We start from the raw sequence: 26,688 nt of genomic DNA on the forward strand, positions 1-26,688 counted from the left end.
GTGTCGAATTGATAACGAGCGGGACTAGAGTTGCGAAACAGGACTATTGTGGCTGCTTAGTAGGATGCAGGTAAGTACATGAGTTGAGTGAGTTAGCTGGCTAGGCAGCGGTAGCTACCTTGGTCAGCTTGAACGACGCGGTGGTCGTTGAGGTTGGGCAAGGTGAGGGTATTCGCGAGGATTTGGTCGCAGCGTGGAAGTCAATGTACAAGGCAGAAAAACACAAGTTCTTTCGACCAGAAGGCCCAGGAGCCAAGATATCACCTGGGCAGGCAGATTTCCCTTCCCTCACACAGCCTCATCTATCTGTGCATCGTGAAGCTGGGGCAAGTACCCAGTCAAAACGCGGAGCCATGACGCCGTCTTCGCTAGAGAAAACCCGGTAAAGACCGCGAAAATCCGGGGCATCTTGGTGGTCTTGGTAGACGGACTGAGTTCTGGGGGCAAACCTGTCGTGTTTAGTAAACCCGTTGCGAAAGCTTATGTTAGAGTCTAGAACTGTCACGGGAAGCGGAGCAACGTCCACGGACTGAGCGCAAATAAGCCCTAAAGGTACGGCCGTAGTGTGTTTCGCGATAACAACGAGCAACAGAAGAAAGATTAGCATGATAGCGCTAAAGACGCAAGACGGGATCGAGATGAACAGCGAAGAAGGATAGATCTAAATTACCAATAAAGCGCACGCACGATCGCAGACGATGCTGCTTTCGCTGTGCTTTGCTTACCGCCGCCGTGACCGAAAACCAAACCAACCCAATCCGAGGGGTATTCGCAACGCTATGCTTTCTGAACTAAAAACAGGACACACAATTAAACTCTATCTACGGCATCCCAGTACACAAACATAAAGCCAACAACCAAGGCCGAAGTAATACCCATCATGATCAAAACAACGTGATAACGGCCACAAACTTCCCCCAACGGAGGGCGCGAACCCGGCAACGTGTCGTCGGAAGAATTGCGACGAGGAGAGGGTGGTGGTGGTGGTGGAGCAGGTTGCGCTTCGAGGTCAACAGCGCCGTCTTGCTGCTCAACCTCCCCATCTGCACCCACGTTCTCGAGCACACCGCCGGTAATCACCATTGTAGGTTCAGCACCAGGACCTGTAGGAGGTGGAATAGTGTCCGCGAATGTATGATAAGACTGCACGGGTGGACGAAGCGGAGTCCATGGTGTCGCCTTCCTGCGTGGTCGGCGTGAAGGCTTCAGTAAGTGCAGAAACGACTATGTCTTGCCCTTCTCATACTCCATATCCGCACCCTGAAGCTCGGCTTCCAGCTGTGCGCGCGCCTCTGCATCTGGCGCTGGTGAGCTAGACGCACCTCGCGAACTCGCTGGTCGGGATGGCAGCAGCGTAAGGCTTTCGTTGGCGGCTTCGCTATTGTGTAACGACTTTTGGCGCTTAAGGGCAGGTTGTTCGCTATCGGACGTGGGCGCTGCGATTGCGAGGCCGAGCTGGTTTGCTTCCTCGGGATGTTCAGAGATCCATCGTTCGCGCCATCGCTCGCGCATCACATCGTATATGAACTGGAACTGTATCTTTGACTGAACCATGCCAGCTCGCTGGTCTCGGAGCATCTCCACAACTCTCAGTACAGGATCCTCGTCCTCTGGTACATCGTCCAAGGCACCCTCGTCAAGCTCCTGCATAAGCCAGTCGAGCGCAATGAAGGTGCCGCTGCGACCGATGCCTGCGCTGCAGTGTACGATGCGTGGGTTGGCCGAGTTGTCTGTGTTCTTGGATCGCGATATGTCCACCAGCTTCAGCATGCCAGCGCGATCGTCGCCCTCTGGTACCGAGAAGTCTGGCCAGCCAGCGAAGAGCAGATGCCAGATCTTCCTCGACTCGCTGCCGTCGTCCGTTGTCATATCGATTTCCCTCACTTGCGTCCTCGCCTCTTCATCTATTGTGTACGACGCGAGGTGAAGGTTGTGTACGAAGCCGTCTTCGAATTCGTCGTGCTCGTTGATGCGCATGTCCGGACTCGAGGGCGATTGCGGGTAGTAAGGGTAGCATTTCTCTCGGTTCGCTTCGTGGGTCTGGGTCAGCATGACTATGACTGCGGGCGACTGATTCTCCTTCCATATCATGCGCCAGATATGCGACCAGCTGTCGGATTTGGGGCCTTGGGTCGCAATGTACTTGAGCGCCGTCCCAGACTTGGTGGTCTCGAGCAGGATTGGCGAGGCGTTGATGTAATCGAAGTGGCCCTCTGGTACGTCAAGATGCACTCTGTTGGACTGGTATGGGTCGACGTTGATGTATCGGTTGCGGATGGCATAGTCTTCCCCAAAGCACCTTGCCCACTTGCCGGGTTCGTCGGGTCCAGTCCCCTGGGCCGTATCCCTTAGGCGCTCCATTTGCGCCATCTCCAAGCGATTCCATTTGGTATTTATGTCCTTGCTCTGCTTCAGGAAAGCGGGATAGGGAACAGCATCTTCGCCGTTTGCTTCGCTTGGGACGGGCGCAGTGGAGATGACGAGACTATTCGTGCTCACAGAGGGAGTGTTGGCGGCCGGGGTGTTGAGGGACGAGGTGGTGATTGATCGCGTGCTGTCCTTGCTACGGGAGCGCTTGGACGAGGTAGGCGAGATGGCATCGCCGGCTTGAGCCATGGCTGGGTCGGTCCTGATGAGGACGCCCTTGAGCTTCGCCTTGCGCCGGAGGGCGCGGAGTTTATGCAGCTTGAAAGAGTTGTTATGGGATTCCGGGAGCGATTCGGGTCCTGGCAGTGGAGGAGCAAGAAAGTTTGACGAGGGGATGGTGACGGGAGGCGGTTAGGTGCAGGCGTGGCGCGTCCAAGAAAGGAATAACGGGCTTGATAGTGGAGTGCCGCAGATGATATGCCTCCACTGACACGTGTGCGACTCGTGGGGGTCCGGGGCCTTGCCAGATTGATATCTAGCGATGGAGCAGCGTATAGCAATACGCTGGGCGACGATGCGCAGTTGTGCAGTGGCCGACCGAGGGACGTTGACAAGCTGATGTCCAAGGCGATTCCGAGGCTGTTGTCGCGCGAGGAAGGCGACTGTAAGATTATCCAGCCAACGGCGTGCAGCGCCCAAGAACCAGGTTCCAGCGAGGCGTGTTCTAGATGAGGGGCTGTACGCGAGCGTGTAGTGGAGCAGCTGGCGGGGTGCGCGGGCAGGTCAAGGCGTTGTCGAGCAGGCTGACAAGGCGGCCGACGTTATCCCAGCGATGGTAAGAAGAAAGATGCAACCACAGAAAAGAAGATGGGAGACTTGAGATGTCCAGAAACCAAACATTTGTACGTCACCAGAAGAAACAATCAATGAAGCGAGGGTCCACATCAAACGTCAGGCGCGGTCGCGTCACAGGTGCAGGCAGGCCCAGTCCCGGTTGTGTCTAGTCGCTTCCGCTCGCCATTCCGAGGCTGCTCCACGATCCATCACTCCCACACCGTTGCCACCACCCCTCCCCCAACGCAACGCCTGCACGCATCTGCTATCTCGCCGTAGCAGCTACCCGCGCTTGTGAATGCTTGATTGAACAAACCATGGGTGCTCCCTGGTTCGCTCTCTTCGAGGTTTGTGCCGTTCCCCACCCGAACAGAGACATCAAGCTGACAGCTGGGCAAGGCTTGGGCCGTCGCAAAGGCACGTCGGCAATCCTCTATATTCTCATGTCGCTACAGCTACTGACTCTTCGAAGCTCATTCGCTCACCGGCATTCAACCGAGCCATCCAGAAGGCCTATCGCAAGATCAACAGGCTGCCCGACTTTGAGCAGAAGAATGGCGGAGGCAGTATGTTTTGATCAACACCGCCTCGACGATGAAGTACTGACTTCTCCAGGAACCGGCCCATCATCCATCGACCACTTCAAAGATGAAGTGAAGAACCAGTTCCGCGAACTCACATGGCAAAAGCGCCCTCCCAAATGAAAACGCCTTCAATTCCAGACCGCCCCTCTCCTCTCTATACGAAACGCATAACGAATACATCGGACACCCCGCGACATGCGACACCTGGCATCTGATTCGGCATGAGACGGAAGTACAATGGTCGAAGAGCGTACGACAGGCACTACGCACGAGTCACGCGAACGAAGATGCGTCTTAGGGCTAGAAGGCAAAACGGCAAGACATGAATCTGTTGGACTTGCAGCTTCGCCAAGCATCCTCCTACGCCGAGCATGTTCTTCACCCCACATCCCACCAGACCATGCTGGGTTCACTTTGTCCTACCTCGGTGAAGGAGACTACAAGCTTTCTCAGAAGATAGGACGAGACACGGGTCCCTTTCATATGGTGGCTGAGGCACGAACATGCGAGTCTCAACTCTCGATTCGGTGCCGTTCTTGGATCCATCTGCTCCCTGCCTGCTACTACCATATGCTCTTTGGAAGCCATGGAAGCCAGGCTTGTTCGTAGCACTCTCTCTACAATGCCACGCAATCTTACTCGACTCAAATATGCAACACATATACAAAAACACCCCTCCCACACTAGGTGCTGCGATCGTGGCAGGCATCTGTGATCGATGCATTACCGCATCGACACAATTCGCCTGATGCGATAGCCGTGAGCGCATCGCCACCTCAGATGTACTACCTTGCCAAGTGGATGTTGATCCATGAGGTCTATTAGTGACATACCTCTTCATGAATGCATTCTTACGTCATGCATGAATCACAACCATTTGCTTCTTATACCGTCACTTCATCCAACGTCAACTTACACAGCAATCGATTTACACAGCTCACACACTACAACATGCCTTCTGCAATAGTCACTGGAGCAACTGGTACGTATGAAAGTCACTCCATTCGGTCCTATCCTCACCAGGCCTAGGCATCCTTGGCCGTGAGATTGTCTCCGAACTCAGCCAACACCGCCAACAATGGCCCACAATCCATGCTCTCTCGCGCAGCAAGAAGGAAGACTATGCCGACAATGTCATTCACAACCACATCGACTTACAATCTTCTCCCGATGAGATGGCCAACGATATCAAGAACGTGCGTGGCGAATACATCTTCTTCGCCGCCTACCTAGCCCAAGACAAAGAAGAAGACGCCTGGGAAGTCAACGGCCGCATGCTCTCCAACTTCCTCTCCGCCCTCGAAAAGACCGGCGCAGTCTCAGATATCAAGAGAATCATCCTAGTCTGCGGTTGCAAGCAATACGGTGTGCACCTAGGCATGCCCAAACAACCCATGACCGAAGACCTCCCCTGGCTAACCGACACGTCGAAATGGCCCCCAAACTTCTACTACAACCAGCAAAACATCCTGCACGATTTCTGCAACAAGCACAACAAAGAGTGGGTAGCCACCTACCCCAACGACGTCATCGGCTTCGCCATGGGCAACTTCATGAACCTCTCTTCCGCCATCGCTCTCTACACCCTCGTGTCCAAAGAGCTCTCCGGAAACGAAGGGCTCACGTTCCCCGGCTCGCCCACTTTCTACACCAAATTCGACTCCTTCACCTCCTCCAAATTGCACGCCGAGTTCTGTGCCTGGGCGGCTCTGGAGCCACGGGCCGCGAACCAGGCTTTCAACGTCGTCAACGGCGATGTGGAGAGTTGGCAGAACCTCTGGCCCAAGGTCGTTGAGTACTTTGGCGGGAGCGTTAAGCCCGATCAATTCAAAGATGCGTATGCAAGCGGTGGTGTAGGATCCAGCCTCATCAAGAAAGTCGTGGGCAAAGAGGACATGTCGAGTGCTATGGACATGGCGCCTCAGCCTCCCATCAGCGTTGTTGCAGATGAGATTGGGCTTCAGGGCACGCCGGCGCTGGAGAAGAATGTCGTGGAGCAGCATGTGGATCTGGTCAAGTGGTCGCAGCGGGACGATGTCAAGGCTGCATGGGAACGTCTTGCTGAGCGGGAGGGTTTGGACAAGAGTACTTTTAACAAGGCGACGTGGGCTTTCACCGGGTTCGCACTGGGACGCAACTTTGATCTGGTGATTAGCATGAGCAAGGCAAGGGAGTTTGGCTGGACTGGCTACAGAGACACTTGGGCAAGTTTGAGAGACGTGTTTGAGCAGATGAGGGGAGTTGGCTATTTGCCAAAGGCTTAGTTGGAGATGCACTGCATAGTGTCTCTGATGATAGTCGCAATAAAGATGTTTGGGGTATACTTTTATTTTCCCCTTGCCTTGCTTTAATGGGTATATAAGCTCTACCGATTGTAACACCTTGCGTGGTTGAAATTCTAGAATACAGCACCTCCAATGATGAACACTCTCTCCTCTTCTCGTCGCACCCACTGAATGACCTTATTCGCACTCTGTGCAAGCGCTGCCCTCGACGTATTTGCCGGCGCAACAGCATAAAGCTCAAACAGCGGTGTACTCCACGCTAACGCTATACACGTCGTGTTGGTTTCATGATGCACCTTAAGCGTCGACGGCTTGTTGTGCAGATTACTGTGAAGTTTATTGTACAGGTCGATCAATCTAGGGGAGACGATAGTGTCAGCAAGCCTTCTTGGTATGCATGTGGGGCAACTGATTGCGAGATCACGTGCGGGGGTGGGGATACGGACCGTCTCTTCTCCAGATCGCCCTCGAAGTAAGGTGTGTAGCTCGGCATAGTGAACTGCACGTTACCCCTCGACTTGTACAGAAAGTGTCTCAGCGGACTGCCGGGCACAATGTCTGTACAAGTGAGACGGCCTTGCTGCACAGCTGTGCGTATAGCCTCAATGGATCCATTGCGTTGCAAGCTCTGCGGAAATACCCGTTAGCCCACGAAACATCTACCGAAAGCAATGCTGTTTTGTTAAATAATCTTGGCCATATTGGAACCAAACGAACGGGACCATCGAAGGACCGAAAGGACGCGGTGACCGGGGCAAAGGGAAGGGAATGCGGAATCCGACCGGGAGGATGGGCTAGGACCATCGGAGATGCTGACGTCCGAAGCCGAATCGCAAAGTTGCCCCGTGGGCCTCGTACGGGTATACAATTCGCGCTTACCGGCAATAAACCCATGAGAACCCATGGGAGAACACCGAGAATGAGTCAATTTCGCCTCCGAGCCCGTTCGAGCCCACATCGTTCGACGCATCAATCTTAAGGCACGGGACAACGTCCTGGGGCGGGAAACAGAGGCCATTTGACTAGCAATCCACGCGTCCTCACGTATCATCCCGGTCCCCCGTGTATTAAGGAGACTTTGCAGTAGAATGTAAAGAAACTGTGAGCTTACCTCGACTAAATCATCCCTCATACGTCTAAGCTCGAAGAAGCTTTCCTTCTCCGCACTGATCAGGAGGACCGCAACTTCGTCGTCGGCTCCATCGCTCGTGCGAGGCCGCTCTTGCATCTGCTCCGTTGGATGTTCGAGATTCAGGAAGCTTACGTACATGTACAAGTAGCCCGTGTTGTTGAACCCTGGCAAGCATAGTGGGATCCAGTTTTCTCCACCCCCAGCCTTGACGCTACCGGCTTCGAAGAGCATGTTGAAGATCAGGTGCAGGTCACCAGGGTGCAGACTATGCTTCTTGGGACGGACGACGGACACGAGCTTCCCGGATGCGACGAGAAGACCGTAGAGGAGGTTCTCGGAGCGAGTCTTCAAGAGTGTGTTGTTGATGGTGGTGCGATGGGACTTGCGGAGCTTGAGGCACTCGAGAGCGGAGAGCAGTGTCGATGGTGAGCCTCTCGTGAAGCCATCTGCAAGCGCTGATAGTAGTGTCTCTGTTCCCTGCAGCGGTCTGCGAAGATCGTAGTTCGCACGCGCAGCAAACATGCGCTCCATACTAGGAAGCGTGAGAGTGGATAGGATCTGCATGTAGAGTGCCTCGAGCTGTGACCGGAGCTGGGAGTCGCTCTCTGGTAAGCGCGTGATGGCTACCAGATTCAGCGGGCCCTTGGACATGACGACGAAGCGTACGTCTCCTGCTGTGAAACCTCTCAATATATCGTTGGTGGACTGGTAAAAGGATATGATGGTCTGCACGACACCAATGTAGTTCGTGATGAGCTGGTCGTCGCCATGTCGGCTGTAGATGGGCTTGCCGGCACTCGAGAGGATGAGGAAATGCTTCAGTTTTGCGCGCCACTGGTGCATAACCGCTTCTATTGACTACATCAGCGAGGGCTACCTCTAGGTACATGCCATGTGTCTGACCTTCATTCGACCCATCCATGGCCATCTCGTCGACCTCATCGAACTCGCGACGAAAAGCCTCTTCAAAGTATGGGTCCGGCGGGAACATGCTTTGCGCTTCGGCATCGACGAACTTGTGGCCCAGCGTCCTGAGCAGTGACTTCTCTTGCTCGGACTTCTCTGCCTGGCCCATGACTTCGCCCAGGAGGCTCTCCTGATAGCCTGCCGCCTCTATTGTCGGCGCATAGCTGCGTATACTCGCGCCGTCGTCGGCATCGCTGAGGTTGTGAGCGCCTAGGCTCGCGCCCAAGACGTCGCGTGTCTTGGGTCCCGAGGACGTGGGCGACTCATCTTTCGCGTCGGTCGCGAACGCCTGTGTCCGCGCTACAGACAGCTGGGTGGTGGCTTTGGAGAGCAGTTGGGGTCTCCCAGCGGCCGTAGAGTGCGATGTCGAGGGTCGTGAGAGTAGACCGAGGGCGGGTCGGGGTGGCAGCGGCGGAGGGGTTTCTTCTTTGGTCGCCACCGAGCTTGCAGACGTGCTGCGCGAGAAGTTCCGTATTATGCTGAGGGTCGGATTGGCGAAGTCCTGCTGCTCAATCGGCTCCCCGGTAATCGACTTGGCCGACGCATTGCTGCTCTCCTGCGTGGGTGTGGTGGGCGAGCTGGGTCCCTCAGAGATCGGCGTCTGGGGCTCAGCATTCCCAGTCTCGGCCATCAAGACAGCGGGCGAGGGTCATCTAGACAGCGGGTTGGTGTTTACTATGGCATGGCGCGTCAACAGAGGCGTGCATGTCGCGAAGCTCCGTGATCGTGACGCTTATCCATGTAATCCAACACGCTTGGGCCAATGACGTGGCTGACCTATCATCGACACTGCACCACTGCATGATCGACTCGCGCTGACCCCGTCTCGCTTCTGCAAAGACATGGGCATGACATGCGCGCAGGAATCCTATTCCTAGCATACCGACACCTCACACTGGTGCGCGTTGCTCACCGGACCCCACAAATAGCTCCCATCTGCCCGTCTCACCTACCTACCCTCCGCTACACTCACGGTTACTTCACCGACACCATCAAACTTCACAACTTCCATCCTGTTTCTCGCCACGCGCAATCGTGCGCTGACGCATTCTCGCCTCGTCTCGTACTCAGCTGTGCCAGCATAGCTTACTATTCTTAGCTTAACTAGGCGTACAGCATTTCCTCATCCGGTATCTCATAGGGCTCGTACAAAGTGTGGTTGGTATCTCAGGCGTAGTGAGAGTAGCGGTATGCATGATGACCTATTATCAGCCTCGTGTTTGGGCGACTTGACGAAAAAGTAAACCAAGTGAGCCAGATCAGAGAGCATCACGCGCCTTCCGCAGTACGGTCTGGGCAGCACGGTGTATTACAGCGAAGGAGTTCCCAATTTGGTCAAAGCCATCGGACCTCACTCTCGCAAGCAGATTCCCCCAACAGTCCACACCGGCGCCGGTGCTATGTATCGAAGTCCGAATCAACCGATGCCACACCTCTCAACGACAGACAACGTGACGACAATCAACTATACTCTGGAGTGGCCTCATTTCGAGAACCCCAGCAACACCACCTTTGCCGGACAAACACAAATCGACATTTGTCGATGTCCAAGATCCGATCTTCCCTCGCAAGACAGCAGAGAGCCGGGCCACATCTACACTCGAAGCAAATGCGTCGGCCCCGAAGTCCGCTTCAAAACGAGAAAAGAAGAGCTATGGGTGCTCCAATCCGCCCACGGTCCAGTCAATATGTTGCGACCGGCAACAAAAGAAGAAAAGGAGCGCCGCAACCAAGTCCATGAAGATGCCGAGCCGACAGTATACGAACGCCGCACCTTCCTTTTCCTGAGCGGCCCGTGTCCACGCGGACGGTACCAAGCGTTTGCGACGCAGAAATGGTTAGAAAGCATCGGTCCATCTGCTCGCCAACACGTTACAAGCCTATCTCTTCTCGTGCAACCCTACGAAGAAGACTGTTCAGCACAGGCTACCCAAAGAGCATTTGCTGAGCTGGCCTATTACATTCTGGAGCACTTGACCGGATTCAAAACGTTGTGTCTCAACATATGGGATGATGAGATGAGCCTCTGGGGTGCGGCGAGCGAGTTCAGCATCCTTCTACACAGAGATGATGTAAAGATCATAGTCGGGTGTATTTTGTGGAGTGGTGAGACAAGAGAGTACAGCAATGCTAGAGCATTCTTTGAGGCCATGACTACACCGCCACACACGAAAACCACGCGGCCATTCAGTAATCAAGTCATGGGCGATGACGACGGGGAGGATAGCGCGGATGAGCAAGAAGAGGCTCAGGAAGACTTTTCCGATGGACTCGCCACAACAGAGGATAAGATAAGGAATGACGGAAAGCCCAACGAGACGTCCGGATCTTCACCAATCCTCAAATCCGACACCGAAGACGAGGTTGGATCTGAGGATGATTGGACCGACGCAGCTATGAGTCCGATGGAAACTGAGAAAGATTGGCAGATACTGTAAACACTCTTTGCATATCACGTTAGTTGCTATGGCGCGGCAGGAGAAACACGCCGGGTCAAGTTACATAGAGACCTTTGGTGCTTGCGCAGCCGCGACGCAGGGAAGGCACGCATAATGCCCCCTACGAATGCACCGAGAAGAACCCACAATACAGACGAGGTGGCCAACATCTAAACAAAGTACCAGACGTCAATTTTGAACTGCTACCAGAGTGTTCTGCTTAACTTTCCACTTTTGTCTCACAAGACATCCCACATCCTTGCCTCAAGATGTAAGCCTGAACATTGGGTGATCGTCACCGAGGTTGTCCGCATCCACCTCTTGCAGCCTTCCATCCCTCTCGCCCCTCTCCCTCTTCGCGTTTTCCCATTTGACCAAGAAAAGTAACCCCGTACAAGCCGCAGCACAAATCCACAACAAGCCCAGACTGGTCCCATATCCCGTCCGAAAACCTGGCAGTTCGCTTTCCAGAAAGATATTACTGGCCACGACACCTCCCAGGTTACCGAATCCAACTTGCATAGCGGAGCTGACGGAACGCTTGTAGTGTCCAGAAACAAGATTGGACATCCAGGCGAGCACGATGGGCTGAGTGATGAAACCGCCAGGCGTAACGAGAAAGAGGGCAAAGTACTTCACGCCAGCGGGGAGGTTCTCTTGGGCGAGAAGCATGATGTAACCAATTGATGCGACGACGAGTCCGAACATGCAAAACCAATAGCGATGGCGCATGCGATCGCTCAGCCAGGCTGCTGCGACGGCTGCAATGGTTGCCACGATGAATATAGGTATCGAGCGTACTTGGGCGGCGGAAGATGTGTAACCGAGTCCTTTGACGATAGTTGGAGTGAAGATTGAACCAGCAGTGCCGGTGTTGACGACCCCTAATATGTGGAAGCGCATAGTCAGCACGTATCCTACCGCAGATACTAGGAAATGAGATAGCACTGAGAATACTCACCAAAGTATGCAAGAGTCCCCAGATAGATCTTGGGATCTGAGAAGATTCGCTTCGCAGCTTTCTTGTCCAACCTGTTCATGACAGCATCACCCGTGTCGGCGTTGAGGCGTGCTAGAAGAAGGGTTTTCTCTTCCATATTTAGGAATCCTGCTTTCTCGGGCCACCCAGGAATCCAGAAATACATGATGACACCGAATGCAACGGTGACGGCACCCTCGATGATGAAGATCCAGCGCCTGATTAGTTCATAAAGTCAGTATTTGTTCCGTATGCAACGTTAATGAGGTGTAGTTACCATCCTCCGTAGCCTGCGATGCCGTCCATCTTGGCGATAGCGAATGCAAGGAGCTACGAGAGGTTAGTACGAACTTCCGATTAGCGTATGTATACTTACGCCACCGAATGCTCCTGCGATGATGCTCGCGCTGAAGAAGAGGGTAATGCGCCACTGAAGCTCGTAACGCTTGTAATACATCGAGATCAGGTACAGGCATCCAGGAAACAGACCTGAATGTTGGTTCGTGAAGTCAGTAAATGTTGCACCTGCGATTCGTACATGAACAATACTAACCAGCCTCGAAAAGACCTAGCAGAAGGCGCATCGCTAATAGACCGCCGAAGTTGGTGATAAGGCCCATTCCGACTGTCGAAAGGCCTGAGGCTCGTTAGCATGGCACTCACATTCCAATATCTGCGACTAACCCCAGCATATCATGATCAGGCTAAGCCATGTCGAAGGCTTCATCTTTTTCAGGATGAGATTTGACGGTACCTCAAAGAGGACATAGGGGACGAAGAATATCGATAAAGCGAGGTTGTAACGATAGGCCAACGGGCCTGTCATGTTCAAGTCCTCGGTCAAACCTTGGATTTTCGCATTGCCTATGTTCTGTTAGCTCATAAACATGCTACTAGAGTAGCAGCAACGTACCGATGTTGACACGGTCCAAAAAGGCTAGGAGGAATAGAACAAAGAGAGGCGGAAGAACGCGAAGGTCGCATTTCCGAAGGAGCTTCTTCTCAGCGTACGGGTCGATATGAGTTCCGTATGTATCGTTAAGCACCACAGTCTTATCGTCTGGCACACTCGATGGTTTCATTGTCGGATTCTCCATGGTCGATGTAAGAGTGACGACGACGCTTAATCGGAGTTTGGGCTACAGGATATATAGAGCACGGCGATTTCTGGGATGTAGTCGCCCCGCAGCTGCAGCGTATTACTACCTCAGTAAGGGTTGATGAGGCGTGATTAACAGTAGCCAATTAAACGATATCGTCATTCATCGGCGTGCACAGCCGGTGGACGGGCACGGTTCCGCGTTCTGGGGAAGCCTGCGAGATAGTGGAATAGTGCCGCACGTCTTCCGCTGATCGACAAAGAATATGGGACGGCTTGGGACAGTAGTGACTAGCCTTACATGGCTTGAGACGTTGGTAGCCAGGTGAGGCTGGGTAAAAAGCAAGGCAGCGACAAAGTGTAGACATCAGGTACGAGGGTGCGATACGGCAAAGCCGCCTTCTACACTCAGTAACCATGCACTGCTCTTTCCTCAAATTCCGAGACGTACTAAATTGCGTGTTGAAACTAAATTTGCGTATACCAGATCTGCCACGAAGGGAGTAGTTTCGCAAACGACGCCTATTACGAGGGAGTACATCGCTTCAGATGACAGGCTATCCTTCCCAAATGAAAAGTGCCGACGTCGAAGGGTACTTGTAATGAGCGATCTTGAAGAGGTAGTCAGGAATGAGGGCGGTGCCAAGTGACAGTGACGCCATCCGGTGAGGATTAAGTTGACATTGAAACTTAAAATCGCAGCACGACCGGAACTCCAGAAAGTGTATGTGCGAGCTCGGAAGATATCGACATCATCCCACCGAATTTAGGAAAGAGATGAAACAGGTGTTAGAAGTAAGCACGTTCGAAGTCTACATCGCCTTAAGATGTTGTTGACTTTTGGTTTTATATTAACGTAGGCTGCAGCCCAACTGTTCGGCTTCCCCTTATGCGAGGTGAAGCCAGAATGCTGGTCATGAACTCCGTTGTGCGTGCGAAAGTCGTGTCGGCAAACCATGCGAGGATGATGCAGCAATGGAACAAAGAGCAATATTGCGAGCCGCTCTCTAGAATCATGTGATTGATTTTCGAATGTTACCTGAGAGGACTGAAGACATGATGATGTGGTGATGCCCACCTGGTGTTGCCGGCGCACAAGCCGCGTCACGCTACCACTAGCGCGAAATCCCGCTCGCTTACGAGCTGCACCACACCTGGGCACAGCAAATTCGTTCCCCGACATCAGCTCTTCGACAATACCACACAGCCAAATCGACATCCACAACCGTCGCCATGGCCAGTACGTTGACGGTAGCTCACGACTTGTATGGCCAGAATACTAACGGAGCTGCGCAGAATCCAAGAACTCGTCCCAGCACAACCAGTCCAAGAAGAACCACCGTAACGGGTACGCATCACCCTCCTCCATCGCACGCGCCATCGTCCCGCAGATGAACCGTCTACAATGCGAAGGATCATGGACACCTAGATGAGAACAAAAGCTGATGCAATTGCAACACAGTATCAAGAAGCCCAAGACCCACCGTTACCCCTCGCTCAAGGGAACCGACCCCAAGTTCAGGAGGAACCACAGGCATGCTCTTCACGGCACCATGCGCGCTCTGGTGCGTACCAACACCTCACCGTTCCACGGGAACACGGCCCGCTAACAAATACACAGAAGGAGGTCAAGGAGGGCAAGCGCGACTCGGCATAAAGGACGACACGATCACGAGCGAGCGACGATGGCGGTTTTCGATTCCTTTATGAGACATCTGGTCGGCGTCAATGGCATTCGGACTTTCTATGACAGCTTCGAGCTCGAGGGATTGGAGCACGCGGCTTCACGCCTACTGCAGGCATGAAATGCGGCAATGAAACAAGTCGAAAAGTCAGGTCGGTTCCACCAGCGCGCGACTGTCCAAGTGATGTGTTAGGCTGTTCGATCGTTCGCAACGAGTCCAGGTAAGTCAGAGAGACCAACGAGGTGCAAACCTCAACCCAGCCATTAGTGTGTACAGCAACAGAGCTCTTCCATGCTCGACCTGCTGAAGGAAAATCTATCGTGGCAAGAACAAGCACCCCCATCATTACCAAACACACGACCTTCTACCCCGTAAGGTACGTGTGCATGAAGATGGGGTTACATACCAACTGTTGAATCAGTGCTTTGGACTTTCAGTGCATCTTCTAAAGAGTTGTGCAGTCAGTACATCGTGAGATAGCATACATCTATATGTATTTCAATCAATGACATTATCCTATCCAGATTGTGCGAATCCTGTTACTCCATGACGCTTCCTAGACATACAACTTAAAGGACCGACGAGGTTGTTACTGGAACATTGACACTTCCCTCCATAGTCTGCGACCGCGACGCTCAAGTCTCTCACAATGCCACCCTCCTGAGCTTGTGCGAAGGCGGCTGTAGTCGCCAGGCATCGACAAGACGCTCCTTGACACTGTCACACGTCTCTCCGCGGAGGTAAGTCGGCCGAGGCGTTCCCGTTCCTGACGTTGCTGCACAGCCCTGTCGTTGCCCGATTAGCTAGCAGCCCTACACCCCGGATTCATCCGTCATATCTACCCGTCTTCTATTGCAAGACTCTTGTGTTCCCAACCCTTCCTTCTCCGCTATTCAGTTCTTCCCGCCTTGTAGTTCTCTCCAACCCAGCCCACGCGTCTCGGCCTCCACCCACTCGCTCCGGTCAAACGTCACCGCCCCCACCATCCCACCATGGCAACCCAAGCGCACTGCGCGTTCTGCTTCGAAACGCTCGTCGCAAGCCTCGAGAAGCGCCCCGCCCTCACGCTCGCCCAAGTCGAACATCTCTGGGCCAAATACAACACCGAGCCTACCACAACATCCGAGCTCGAAGACGAGACCGAAGCGGAAGAAGCAGACCAGGCCGCGGCACAGGTAGATGGCTCCCACAAAACACCCGCGATATCGCGTATCCTCGCCTCTCCGCCCTCCTCCGCAAGTTCGTCAAGCCGGCAAAGCGCGAATTCGACGCCCAGCGGTCTAAGCAGCGAGACACCAAGTAGCATCACAAGCCAGAGCAGCAGCACTACAAACCTAGTCGATAAGGAGGAAGAGGCAGAAGAGCATCCCTTGTTCGTAACATGGAACACGGTTTCGGGCTCCGGCGAGAAGCGACTTCGAGGCTGCATTGGAACCTTTTCAGCCCAGCCCCTCACCACGGGACTCTCGTCATATGCGCTCACAGCCGCCTTCGACGACACGCGTTTCTCGCCCATTAGCACACGCGAACTACCTACGCTCTCCTGCGCCGTCACACTCCTCACAGACTTTGAGCCCGTGGACGATGTTATGGATTGGGAGATTGGCACACATGGCTTGCGGATTAGCTTCCAGGAAAAAGGTAGGCGGTATGGGAGCACGTATCTGCCTGATGTGGCGAGCGAGCAGGGGTGGACGAAGGAAGAGGCGCTGGTTAGTTTGATGCGGAAGGCGGGGTGGAGTGGCAAGAAGGCGGATTGGAATAAGGTTGCGTTGAAGGTCACGAGGTATCAGGGTAAGAAGGTAGCGTTGAGCTGGGGCGAGTGGAGGAGTTGGAGGGATTGGGTTGATGAGGAGATTGCGGATGTCTAGGTGTGGAAGGTGAACTGCTTTGGCTCTTCGTGATTATATTACAGAAAGCTACGGATGGAAGGATTCATCATGGTTAACGATGATAGTGGATAGCAGTGGTGCTACAGTAGGGATATACGTCGACGGACGCGATAGACAACAAAGTTCGATACCCCTTGATAGTGAATAACGACTTCTTTTACTCCAGTCGGACTCTCCAATAGCTACAGCATGTGCTGGTTGACACACTACCGTCGTGTCGCGTGCCCAAGTATATACAGAGGAACTCGTATACACAATCGTCAGTCATCCGTTTTGGTAGCAACCACGCTTTCCTTATCCAAGGATGTATGTGTCATGGTATCATCCATTCGTTCAGTCCAAAGGCCCCTGTATGCAAATACCGGACCCTAGCCCATATCATCTTACAACAATTCTTCTTCGTTCCACAACTATACGTCTACATAACGTACAACAGGTCCGTATCTACTCCAGTTAGCTTGTCGTCCGTGCTGACAGCAAGGTAGAGAAAAGGCTTACTCAACGGATGGCTGCAGCTCAGCTGAGGCTTCTGTTGATATTTGCCTTCCAGCTCATCACGAATACTGTTGAGCAGTTGTACATAGCTCTGATTCGGGTTCTTGCGCAGCGAAGAGATGAAAGCCCAAGACATGGCTCCGGTAGCTTCACCACCAATACTTGCGTCGGCCCTGTTGTTCACCCGTATTAGTATTGTCCATGTCAAGTCCAGAATCAGTCGGTAGAAAACTTACGAGGTCTGTGTGTCCTTGGATCCACTCCACATGATCACATCCGCAGGGCTAGTCTTTGTTCGCAAGTTCTTCTTGTACACTTCGTCGCCATTGATCGCCTTCTTAAACAGACTTGTGGCACCGCCAATCATGCTGCCGATATCGCCGCGTGCGTAACTCGACACAATACCCAGTAAACCCTGACCAGCCTCCTTCGCCAGGTTGGGTTCCTTGAGCACACCCTGGGTGGAATAGATGTAAGGCAGATCGAGGGCGGAGCCGGAGTGGCAGGAATCGAAAATGGCGGTTAATCGCACACCGGGCTGGAGGGGTGCGACCATGATACGGTGCATCTCGTCGTCGACAATGTGGCCGGCGGTGCGGAAGTCAACTGGGTAGACTACCTCGTCGTAGCCATCGTCTTCGTCCCCGTCGAGGTCTTTGGTCTGGCCACCGTGCCCTGGTTCAAGTTAGTTGCCTGACAGTATGCTTGTGTATGAGGGACGACGCACCTGAGTAGTGGAAGAACAACGAGTCGTTTGGTCTTGCGTCCTTGACCAGCCAGTGCATCGCCCGTAGAATATTCGCCTTGGTCGGCTGGCTCATGGGGTTCTGCTGGTCGTCGGTCAAAGTGACCATGTCCTCCCTCTTATAGCCAAAGAACTCGTTCAAGTAGGTGCTCATGTTCTTCACGTCGTTGATGCAACCACGAAGCTGACCTCGTTGGCCGAAGTAGTTGATCCCAATAAGCAGCGCTTTCCGCCGACCGTTACACGCTGAGTATTGGAACGAGTAGCCATTGGGGGCGCCGTGACCGAAGTTCTGTGCGCCGGATGGTGGGGGTGGAGGAGCGTTGTGGTTTCCGTGTGTCCATTGGTTGCTGCCAGCTGTGGGCATCATGCCTGGACGAGGAGGCTGTTGTGGTTGTTGCGGAAGTGGCGGTCCATAGTTGCCGTACTGCTGTGGTGGTGGCGGGCCCTAAGCATGTCAGCCATCAATTCCGCGAGCGGTTGCTTCTCAGCATGCCATGTGCATACCTGATTGTATCCATACTGTTGAGGCGGCGGCGTAGGTTGGCCGTAGTTGTTGTTGAAGGGCGGTTGTGGGCTCTGGTATCCGTATTGTTGTGGAGGTCTGGGTTCGTCAGCACCGATCAAGCTTTGCACGTCATTGTCTACTCACGGAGCGCCGTATTGTTGCTGTGGAGGAGGGTATCCTTGGGGAGGTGGAGCACCATAGTTATTCTGAGGCGGCGGCGGCGCGCCGTAGCCACCGCCACCGTGGTATTGCTGGCCAGGATAGTAGGACATGTCGAGTTGCGATGTGCGGTTGCTGTCGAGGTTTCGTCAAGTGTCCGCGCGTACTGGCAGAGATGCCGGATAGCCGTGGATGATGATGCCCAGATCGCCGTCTGCGAGCGCGCTCTTCAATGCTTCAAATAGGAATCGTGGCGCAAGTGTCGAGGTGAAGGAATAAAATGTCGTAGGGTGCACGAAGAAAGCTGTAGTCGGTCCCGTTATAGAGTGCGGCTGACGGTGCGTCGGTAACGTCGAGAGATGTGGTAGTAGCGCGGGGTCTGGCAAGGATGGCTAGGGCTGAGCTTTGACAAAGCTATGGAGCTAAGCTCCGAAACTCGTGGGCCAACTTTCTAACCTCACAGTCCAGACGTCTGAATCTAGAAGAGCAAACCACGAGAATAGGCAAGATGAGTGACGATCCCCTGGAGAAATAGGAAATCGAGTCAATTCAGGGGGCTACCGGATGGGAATGGGCCGTTGCGGAGATAAAAGAAAAACGGAAACGCCTGTCAAGAGAGTCTGGATGGCGGGTCGAAGGCGCATGGCGCATGGTTTGTGCCCATGTTTCCTCGTGGTCTACGATGCGACTTGCATGCCGCTATGCAAACCTACTGTAGCAGCCTACTGTTGTACATGCATCGTCCTTCGGCATTGCGTCCGCAGTCGAGCTACTCATGCGCTAGAAACACTGTGCAACGGCGACTACAACGCAGACGCTTGTCCGTCATGGTCCATCCTACGTTTGCTACATCAATTGGGTAATACGCGCTACATGCCTCCTCCAAGACATTTCGTCCATCTCATTTCCACAACTACCTACGTGTCTCCTCCTATGCAAGACGAGACCCCAGTGCCGAGTCTCCCGTCGCTTCTGCCCTCTCATTCGTCTAATCGCCCGGCACGCTCAATCTGCCCGTCTTCTTCCCGTCTGCTTTCCGCAATTTGTGACATGGGGGCGTGTGGGATGCCACGATGCCGGCGAGGTACAAGGCTAGTTAGCTCGTCCGGTCTCGTACGCGAGACGGCAACACCGACGATCCCCAGGACCGGGGTCCAACTAGGTGCAGATCTGTTTCCTGAGAGCTGGACTGGTCTAACGCTGTTCTACAGCGTGTGCTTTAGAGAGAGAGAGAGAGAGAGTTTGCGATGCTTTCGGCGGTTTATGTGTTGTTGCTTTTACTTTTTCAGTTTAGGTTAACGTTCGCAAATATGTTTACACATAGCTTTCCTATCAAACGTAGACCCCCATCCATTGAAAGCAAAACCCCAACCCGCTTTGAGATCAAACGGCCCTTTCCCATTCCCTATTCATCCAAGTCTTTCTTTCAGCCCTGTATCGTCCCCAGCCAGATCAAAAAGACGGCACCATGCACCCTACCGAATGGGGCGTGCAACGCGAAGGGTGTACGAGATCACTTGGCTACATACCTAACACCTTGTCTTCGGCGCTTCCCAATCCGACCCATAGCCCTCTACGCGATCCCACCTTGATGCACTGTACGCATCTGCAAGAAACCTTTCTGGCATCCTTCTGTCCAATTCGGTCCTTACATCAGAGCGGCGCTGCTTGTAGAGGCTGGCGCTAAGAAGGTCTAGCCCTTCCTGTGGCTTGCGCAGGACACTGCACGCCGACAGTGAGGGCCGATGGTAATTGGTCCACGATCCACGATGATTGGAAGGGAAGGAGGGCCGGTGTATGCGTTAGGCGCAACGCTGCTCGAGTTTCACAGCGCGCTGGAGTTTCTAGCTGCAGTGGTGGTGAGCAGTGGGCGCAATGGGCTTCTTCGAATGGCATCATAGAGGTCTTGGTGGTGGCTGTGGGGTTACATTAACTGGTAGGCTGTGGTAAATTGAGCTATCGTAGCCTTATGAGTAGTTTAGGGCTGCGGTGTGCATGCAGCTGAAGGTGATGTAACGACATGCTCATGCAAGCTGTGCGATGAACGAAGTGTGCGTCTTCTCCCAGGTATCATGCACGTAACGGCGATGCACCAGGAATAGATGCGCACGGTGATGTCACGAGTGTTATGGGAATAGGGTTCAAAGTATGCTATTCGAGAACATGGGGTATAATATTCGAACAATTGCTTCTTCATCGTGCTCTCCCGCCCAGTCTAAGGATGAAATAATGCAGAGCGAGCTCCGTCCCAAAGTAACCATATAGATCATCAATCTTCCCGAGCTTGATAATGACTAGATGCGAATATAATCGTACGGAGTGAAGTCCGATTCAAAAGACTCTTGGGGTGGTCGTACGTGTTCGTTCGAAAGAAGAAGGGACGAGAAAGAAAAAACCGAGGAAATTGCTGGAGACGCCAAACGTGAGAACTTCGTACAGATTACAATAGGTATAACAGTGCGTCAAGCTACCGAGTGCGGACGCTGTCTTAGGCTCGGTTTCGACGAATGAAGCAGACGCAAACGCCGTATCGTGCGCTTTAAGGGGGTAACTATTCGTAACAAAGAAATCAATCGTCAGTGTACGCCAAAATAAAAAATTGGCGATCATGGATGTAAAAGGAAAGCTGCTGGTAGAGCAGGATTCAAGATGGTCTTGGATGGAGCAGGCTCGGAAGCTTGGATCGCACCATCATCTTCAGTGTTCTTCGCACTGGCTTCTGCTTCCTTCTCTGCCTCTTCGAGCTCTTGCTGTTCACGAGCTTCGCGCTCAGCATAGATCTTTTGCTTCTGCGCTTGCGCAGTTGCCAGAGTGTCGATATAGGTGCGGAACTTGACAATCTCACGAAGGAGGTACTGCGATTTGCGCTCCCAGTTGGCCATGGCCTTCTGTGCATTAGGGTGGCGAGGGGAGAACTAAGAATATGTTAGTGACGTTCATGTATAGTCGAGAGATGATTCTTACGGCAATGAGTAACGGCGCTCTCAGTTCGTTGTGGTGCGAGAGCTCGTTCTCAATGTTCTTAACATAGTCGGTAAGGGCCCTGAGCTGGTCCACTTCCATCAGGGTACTAGCCATCATGCTGGACGCCGGTGGGCTCCAGTCAGATAGGGTCACCTTGTCGCCGGGAAGTCTGGCCTTGGGCGTGCCGGTGGCATGGTCCATCGAACTACGAAGGGAGCTTGTGACACTGGGACGGGGCATGTGGCCTTGTACAGATGGTGCGCTGTCTTGTCGGATCAGAGCTGGGTTGATGACGTTCTCGCCCCAACCATATTCCATGCTGCTGACTCCACCCATTAGAGGCTCTTTCGAGAGACGAGCGGACCAGTAGTTGACGGTGCACACGAACTCTCGGCAAATGTCTGGTGTACCGACCTGGAAGAGATGGACAGCACCTGTAGGCAGCGACAGCGCGAACACGTGAGGCCTTGTCTTCGAGTATCCTGGGGGAGGTAGAGCGCTGGCGATTGTCTGTCGAAGTGGGAAACTGTCCAGGGCTTCCGCATTGTCCATCCAGTTGCCGCCTCCTACAACACCGCCCACAGACGGCCGCAGTTTGCTCTTCTGTCGAACCGACTTGGAGTTCATGCTGAAAGAGAACAGACGCATGCAGCCCTTCTCAACAACAGCGAAGCACTCATTCCAAGCTCGATCCTTTGCTTTCCTATCCACCGAATCAAGGTGTCGCTTATGCTTGAGAATACCTTCCTTGGCCCAGGGTGCTCCAACAAGCTCGAGCGTCTCGTCTTCCAACAGGGGGGCGACGCGGGAGAATTCTTCGTCGCTGGCAATAGTCATGCCTTCCTCGCGAATGATAGCTTGACTGAGAGCATTGGCAAAGCCGATGGCCTGTTGATAGTCGCCAGTTGCGAAGTGCGAGCCAAGAGAGTCGACCGACATTGATGTGCCCGTCTTGCCGTAAGAGTAGCGACTCCAAGAGCTGGATCCAGCAGGGCTCCACACTGATCCGTCGTCCAGGCTGGTACGACTTGATGCTACAGTAGACGAAGGATACAGTCTTTGCTTTGAGCGGTTCTTAGAAGCCCAACGACTTCCCACGTTTCGGAAGTCGTTCTGTGACCGACCACGGTAGCTGGTATTGTCCGAAGGTGCTTTGCTCAGCACACTGGGAGTGCGTCGTAGCATGTTGCTAACGGAGAGATTGTTAGATGAAGGCTGGTGATGTACAACAGGTTCAGAAGATCCGTGGAGAGGCAAGCGTTGCTTGCGGATGGAATCGTAGAACTCTTTGAGCACAGTTTCGATCTGGAACTCCCATCCACGCATGGGGCCATTGTATGGTGAATTGACGAGGGTGTTGGATTCTGACACGGCAGAGTCAAAGGAGAGCAGACCCTCTGAGCCACTCCTAGCAGGAGGGCGAATCGAGAGACGACTGCGGGTTTTCCTAGCCTCCACAGGCTCTTCCTCGTCCGCTGGAAATGTGGTGGCTTCGGCGCCTGGAGAGTTGGGTTCTGATTTGTCGTTCCACGGGAGAGAGGGTCTTCGGAAGTGGGCGTGTTGCGGCTTCAGTGTCTCCTCTCCTGCAGCCTTGACCGAATCTTGACATACGCGGGTGACGGTCGGGAGCGTGTTGCGGACGAACTGACTGCGTGTCATTCTCGACTCGATGTCGGCCAAGTGAAGGTCTGTGTTGAGGAGCAGGATGGAATAGCAAATCGTATGCACAACATCTGCAGTGGATTAGCTTACTATATTGTCTCGTCGAAGTGAACACTTACCGACTGCCTTGAAGCCATGGCTGCTGTTACATTCACACCAACGCTCCGAAAGACTCATGAGGATGCGATCAACCTGCTGCGTCTCGGCCTTGAGAATGATCTTGCCACAAAGGTCACGCATGGCGGCGAGGATATTCATGCCTGTCCAGTCAAAGAGGTCCATGAAGGCCTTTCGCATGCGTGTGCTGGACAGGGTGACATCTCCCAGCAGGGCGGCTGCTTGAGCCTTCAGACTGGAGGAATCATCACCGCTGTAGATCTGGAATGCGCGTTCGCGCTCAGCATCGGTAGGCTCGCTATGCATCGATCGGTCCTCGACAATGGCGGGCATGGTGTCAGATTCGCGACTTTCAACTTGCACGATAGGCAGGCTCGTAGCAGAGTGGAAAACGTCATTAGGTGAAGTTGGAGTGTTGGCGTCTGGCGAAACCTTGTCGAGTGACTGCTGGGACGATCGCGCGCCTTCCAAGGGTAGCTTGAAATCGTCAGAAGTGTCGCCAAGCGTGTCTGGTAGAGTGGTGTCGAGCCACACACGCTTCGCCGCCGGGCTCTTGCCGTTGGTAAGATGTACCTTGTCGGTTGATTCGGTGATGACCCAACCTTCGTCTTCGACCTCCGAAGCAGATTGTGACACTGACCCGCTCCTAGAGGTTGGGTTGTTGAGAGGTGACAGAAGCTCAGCCCGGTGATCGCCAGATGGCTTGCGGTTGCTTTTTCCATCAGATTGTCTGAGTGATGAGGGAGTGGGTCCTGTGCTTGGCCTCCGTGCTTCTTCGGTACCACTGTATTCTCCCGTTGGTGTTGCACGACCACTGCGATCCTCATTGCCGCTGCTATCCGCAAGGAAAGTGTCTTCTTGCTGATTTTGGGCAACGGATTTTGCGTGTTTCAATTTCAACTTCAACTTCGGACTGCCTGTGTTGTTCGTCTCAGAAACCTTCAGTTTCCCTCCTCGTGAAGCAGGGGGTGTCTGGTCATCCCCACGCGAAGTCGGCTTGATCGTGCGGACTGTTGCATCTTTGTGTGGTTTATAGTTTGGTGAGAATCCATTCGTGGAAGCGTCGCCCGACTGCTCATCTCGCGCGTCGACGGGTCTCTCAACGGCGCGCCCTGCATCGTTCAAATAGGGGTTCATCACTTGGCGCAGACTACTAACTCCGGGGCTGGGTTGTGGCGGAAGGACCGGTCTGTTTGGTTGAGGGATCTCGAGAGCGGCAACTGGAGGTTTTGTGTTTTCGGATATCGACTTCTTCCGACGGCGGAAGAAGGATGATGGCTTCTTGCCCAATGTGGGGGGCTGCAATGCCTGGCCATCTCCATGCGAAGAATTGGCGGTTTGGGGGGCTTTTGGCAACGATTTTATTTGCGTAGCAATGTGACTGCTGTTGTTCGGGGTGGTGCGGGGTCGTGCAGCAGAGTACATGGAGTTGACATCAGCCGTCTGTGGCTTGGTAGAGACGGGTGTTGAAGCTTCTTGCGACAACGTCGGTAGGCCTGTGGGGGTTGGGAGGGGTGATGAAGCTTTGGAGGAGCCTCCGCCAAAGACGCGTCGGAAGAAGCCAGGCTTGGGCGCGGCTGGGGTTTGCACAGGGAACAGGGGACTTCTCGCGGCCACAGACGGTGAGGGAGCGGACGGGTCATGCCACGATGGCACAGGAGGCAACTCCCGCAAGGTGCTGGCGTTGACAAACTCCTGCGCCTGGGCTCTCATGCTTGGTCCAGGCTGGCTCTTGTTCTTGCGCAGCGTTCTGTAGCTTGTGTTGGAACGCACGCTGCCTCTCCGGCCAGGTCTCGGTCCTTGTGGCGCGGCGAAGGCTGGTTGGGGAGGTAGAGCGAGGGGAGATTGCGGTGGTTCCTGAACCCTTCGAGGGCCAGCCGGGATGGTGGGCTCGGGAGCGGCATCGTATTCATCGGGATAGTTTTGATAGGCAACCCTGCCACGGTCCAAGACAGATTCAACTCTGAGAGGTGAGACTCTACCCCGGTCGCTTGCATTGCTATGGTCGAAACTCGCTGAGCGCTTCCCAAATCCAAGACGCTGGTTGCCCAAAATGCCAGACTGGCCAAAGTCCATGCTCGAGGAGCCGCTGCCCATGCTGCCCTTCTTATTGCCGCCTCTCAGATGGCCCGCCTGTGGGAGCTGGCCATACTGGCCGGTGCCTTGCCGGCCCGTGTACATGTCCCGCGTGCTTCCCTTCCTGTGTATCGGCGAGCCGATGTTGTTGCTGCTGTTGCTTCGTCGTGCGCGCGAGTGGTGGACTGTGTATCGCGAGTGCTCGTCGGGGTTGAGGTCATAGTCGGAGGAGCGTGACGAGGCGTAGGTGTGGCCGCGATGGCGGGCGCCGGGCGGGCGGTACGAGTTGTCCCTGAGGAAGAAGTCGTCCTCGGCGTAGTTGTTGTATTGGGGCCCTGAGCTGCCGCCGAACAGGTTGCCCGTGGAGAATTGGTCGAGCGAGAGCAGCATGTTGTCGACGACTGAGTCTCTCACGTTACCCCCCTCGGCGAAGGAGAGGTCGTGCGAGTCCCGGAGCGGATCGTGCTTGGAGGAGTCGTTGTAGCGGTCTACGGGGGTGGCATCGTCGAAGAAGGTCTCCTGCTTGGGCGGGTTGGTGTTGAGGGCTCGCATAGACCCGTTCGGTCGGAAGGTCCTCGAGGAGCCGGTGGGCGTGGAGGGACGGCCCTCGTGCTGTGAGTAATCCGCCATGGTGATGGGCGCTGTGTGAGGGTGAGCGTCGAGTACCTTCCCACACTGGGGCGCAGGAGCATTCTCCGGAAAGCCCAGACAGGTCGCTGAGGGCTATGCAGGAGCAATTGAGCAGCGTGCCGTGACTGCAGACAGCACGGACAGGTGACGGAGGTGGTCAATGGCGCGATGCTGCTTGGGCGCGCCGTTCCTCAGCCTGGGAAGCCAGCGGCTTGCGGCAGAACGATGCTAGGGGTGAGGTAAGGCGTCTCGCAGTCGCTCTCGCATGACACGCGCAGGCGGCGGAGGCTCTAAACTCAGTTTACGAGAGGGTTGCGGGGCTTCAGGGGTTCCAAACGACGATGGTGGTCGTGTTGCAGGACGAGGCCAAGAGGAGCCACGCGCGAGCACTAGGTGCGGATCTCCACCAGATATGGGGGCAGGCCTCAGTCCCCAGGCAATGATCTGAGGACAGGAGGGCAGGAGGGAGGGCAGCAGACGCCGTCGCGGTCGCACGACGCGTTCGGGGCAGAGAAGCGTTGCTGGCTGCGTGCCCCAATGCAGGAGAAGGGCAGCTAGCAACTTTTGAGATGCCGGTGCAGGACATCCCAAACTTTGTCGTGGCACCCCTGCACGCCCACGACCGAAGCATCCAACACGGTCGCGCCTGCGAGTCAACACGTCTTGGTCCCCGCGCCCGGACCAGCCCTGTGTGCGCCTGCCTCCTGGTCGCGCCCATGAAACGCTGCCGTGTACCACCAGCCATTGGCATCCTGCAGCCACACGGCAAATCAGGAACCCCAAGCACTGTTCACTTGTTCACTAACGCGGTTCCGTCAATAGGGTGACCCCCGGCCTGTTCCTGTTCCCATTGCCTCTTAAAACGTTCGGTATACCCATAGCGAGCTGACACAAAGTCGCTCCAGCGCGCGTTGATAGGCCCGCACGCGGCTGGAGTAATTATCAGTGACTATCCAACAGCAATTGTGCAGACGGACGCTCGGCTCGTCAATTAAAAAGGTACAAGTCCCGGGGGCTGCTGCACGGCGTAAGACCACGGGTCGCGCCTCCTGCGGGCAATCCACAACTCCG

The 26,688-nt window shown here is 54.4% G+C and overlaps 9 protein-coding genes across 9 annotated transcripts; 5 read left to right on the forward strand and 4 right to left on the reverse strand.

Moving 5' to 3' along the window:
- Nucleotides 1-1,224: 1,224 nt before the first annotated feature.
- J4E87_003937 (uncharacterized protein) lies at nt 1,225-2,616 on the reverse strand (the record flags this gene model as incomplete). The annotated part of the gene is made up of 1 exon (XM_049375561.1): nt 1,225-2,616. The coding sequence occupies one exon, from the start codon at nt 2,614-2,616 to the stop codon at nt 1,225-1,227; it is 1,392 nt and encodes a 463-aa protein (XP_049234546.1).
- A 902-nt stretch (nt 2,617-3,518) lies between these two features.
- J4E87_003938 (uncharacterized protein) lies at nt 3,519-3,905 on the forward strand (the record flags this gene model as incomplete). The annotated part of the gene is made up of 3 exons (XM_049375562.1): nt 3,519-3,548; nt 3,674-3,767; nt 3,817-3,905. 3 exons carry the CDS (start codon nt 3,519-3,521, stop codon nt 3,903-3,905), a joined length of 213 nt encoding a protein of 70 aa, XP_049234547.1.
- An 831-nt stretch (nt 3,906-4,736) lies between these two features.
- On the forward strand, nt 4,737-6,049 carry J4E87_003939 (uncharacterized protein; the record flags this gene model as incomplete). The annotated part of the gene is made up of 2 exons (XM_049375563.1): nt 4,737-4,767; nt 4,815-6,049. The coding sequence occupies 2 exons, from the start codon at nt 4,737-4,739 to the stop codon at nt 6,047-6,049; spliced, it is 1,266 nt and encodes a 421-aa protein (XP_049234548.1).
- Nucleotides 6,050-9,592: 3,543 nt separating this feature from the next.
- J4E87_003940 (uncharacterized protein) lies at nt 9,593-10,606 on the forward strand (the record flags this gene model as incomplete). The annotated part of the gene is made up of 1 exon (XM_049375564.1): nt 9,593-10,606. The coding sequence occupies one exon, from the start codon at nt 9,593-9,595 to the stop codon at nt 10,604-10,606; it is 1,014 nt and encodes a 337-aa protein (XP_049234549.1).
- A 264-nt stretch (nt 10,607-10,870) lies between these two features.
- J4E87_003941 (uncharacterized protein) lies at nt 10,871-12,682 on the reverse strand (the record flags this gene model as incomplete). Its single annotated transcript, XM_049375565.1, has 7 exons — nt 10,871-11,490; nt 11,568-11,803; nt 11,863-11,915; nt 11,962-12,074; nt 12,139-12,222; nt 12,270-12,449; nt 12,499-12,682. The coding sequence occupies 7 exons, from the start codon at nt 12,680-12,682 to the stop codon at nt 10,871-10,873; spliced, it is 1,470 nt and encodes a 489-aa protein (XP_049234550.1).
- A 1,235-nt stretch (nt 12,683-13,917) lies between these two features.
- On the forward strand, nt 13,918-14,341 carry RPL29 (60S ribosomal protein L29; the record flags this gene model as incomplete). Its single annotated transcript, XM_049375566.1, has 4 exons — nt 13,918-13,924; nt 13,981-14,032; nt 14,147-14,249; nt 14,306-14,341. 4 exons carry the CDS (start codon nt 13,918-13,920, stop codon nt 14,339-14,341), a joined length of 198 nt encoding a protein of 65 aa, XP_049234551.1.
- Nucleotides 14,342-15,361: 1,020 nt separating this feature from the next.
- On the forward strand, nt 15,362-16,240 carry J4E87_003943 (uncharacterized protein; the record flags this gene model as incomplete). Its single annotated transcript, XM_049375567.1, has 1 exon — nt 15,362-16,240. The coding sequence occupies one exon, from the start codon at nt 15,362-15,364 to the stop codon at nt 16,238-16,240; it is 879 nt and encodes a 292-aa protein (XP_049234552.1).
- Nucleotides 16,241-16,679: 439 nt separating this feature from the next.
- Nucleotides 16,680-18,281, reverse strand: MCA1 (Ca(2+)-dependent cysteine protease; the record flags this gene model as incomplete). Its single annotated transcript, XM_049375568.1, has 6 exons — nt 16,680-16,705; nt 16,760-16,929; nt 16,993-17,431; nt 17,484-17,949; nt 18,009-18,105; nt 18,154-18,281. The coding sequence occupies 6 exons, from the start codon at nt 18,279-18,281 to the stop codon at nt 16,680-16,682; spliced, it is 1,326 nt and encodes a 441-aa protein (XP_049234553.1).
- A 2,493-nt stretch (nt 18,282-20,774) lies between these two features.
- Nucleotides 20,775-25,617, reverse strand: J4E87_003945 (uncharacterized protein; the record flags this gene model as incomplete). Its single annotated transcript, XM_049375569.1, has 3 exons — nt 20,775-21,083; nt 21,133-22,865; nt 22,914-25,617. The coding sequence occupies 3 exons, from the start codon at nt 25,615-25,617 to the stop codon at nt 20,775-20,777; spliced, it is 4,746 nt and encodes a 1,581-aa protein (XP_049234554.1).
- Between the last annotated feature and the right edge of the window lie 1,071 nt (nt 25,618-26,688).

The sequence above is a fragment of the Alternaria ethzedia genome (assembly GCF_023757985.1).
Source record: "Alternaria ethzedia strain BMP 0044 chromosome Unknown scaffold_7, whole genome shotgun sequence".
Taxonomy (NCBI): Eukaryota; Fungi; Ascomycota; class Dothideomycetes; order Pleosporales; family Pleosporaceae; genus Alternaria; species Alternaria ethzedia.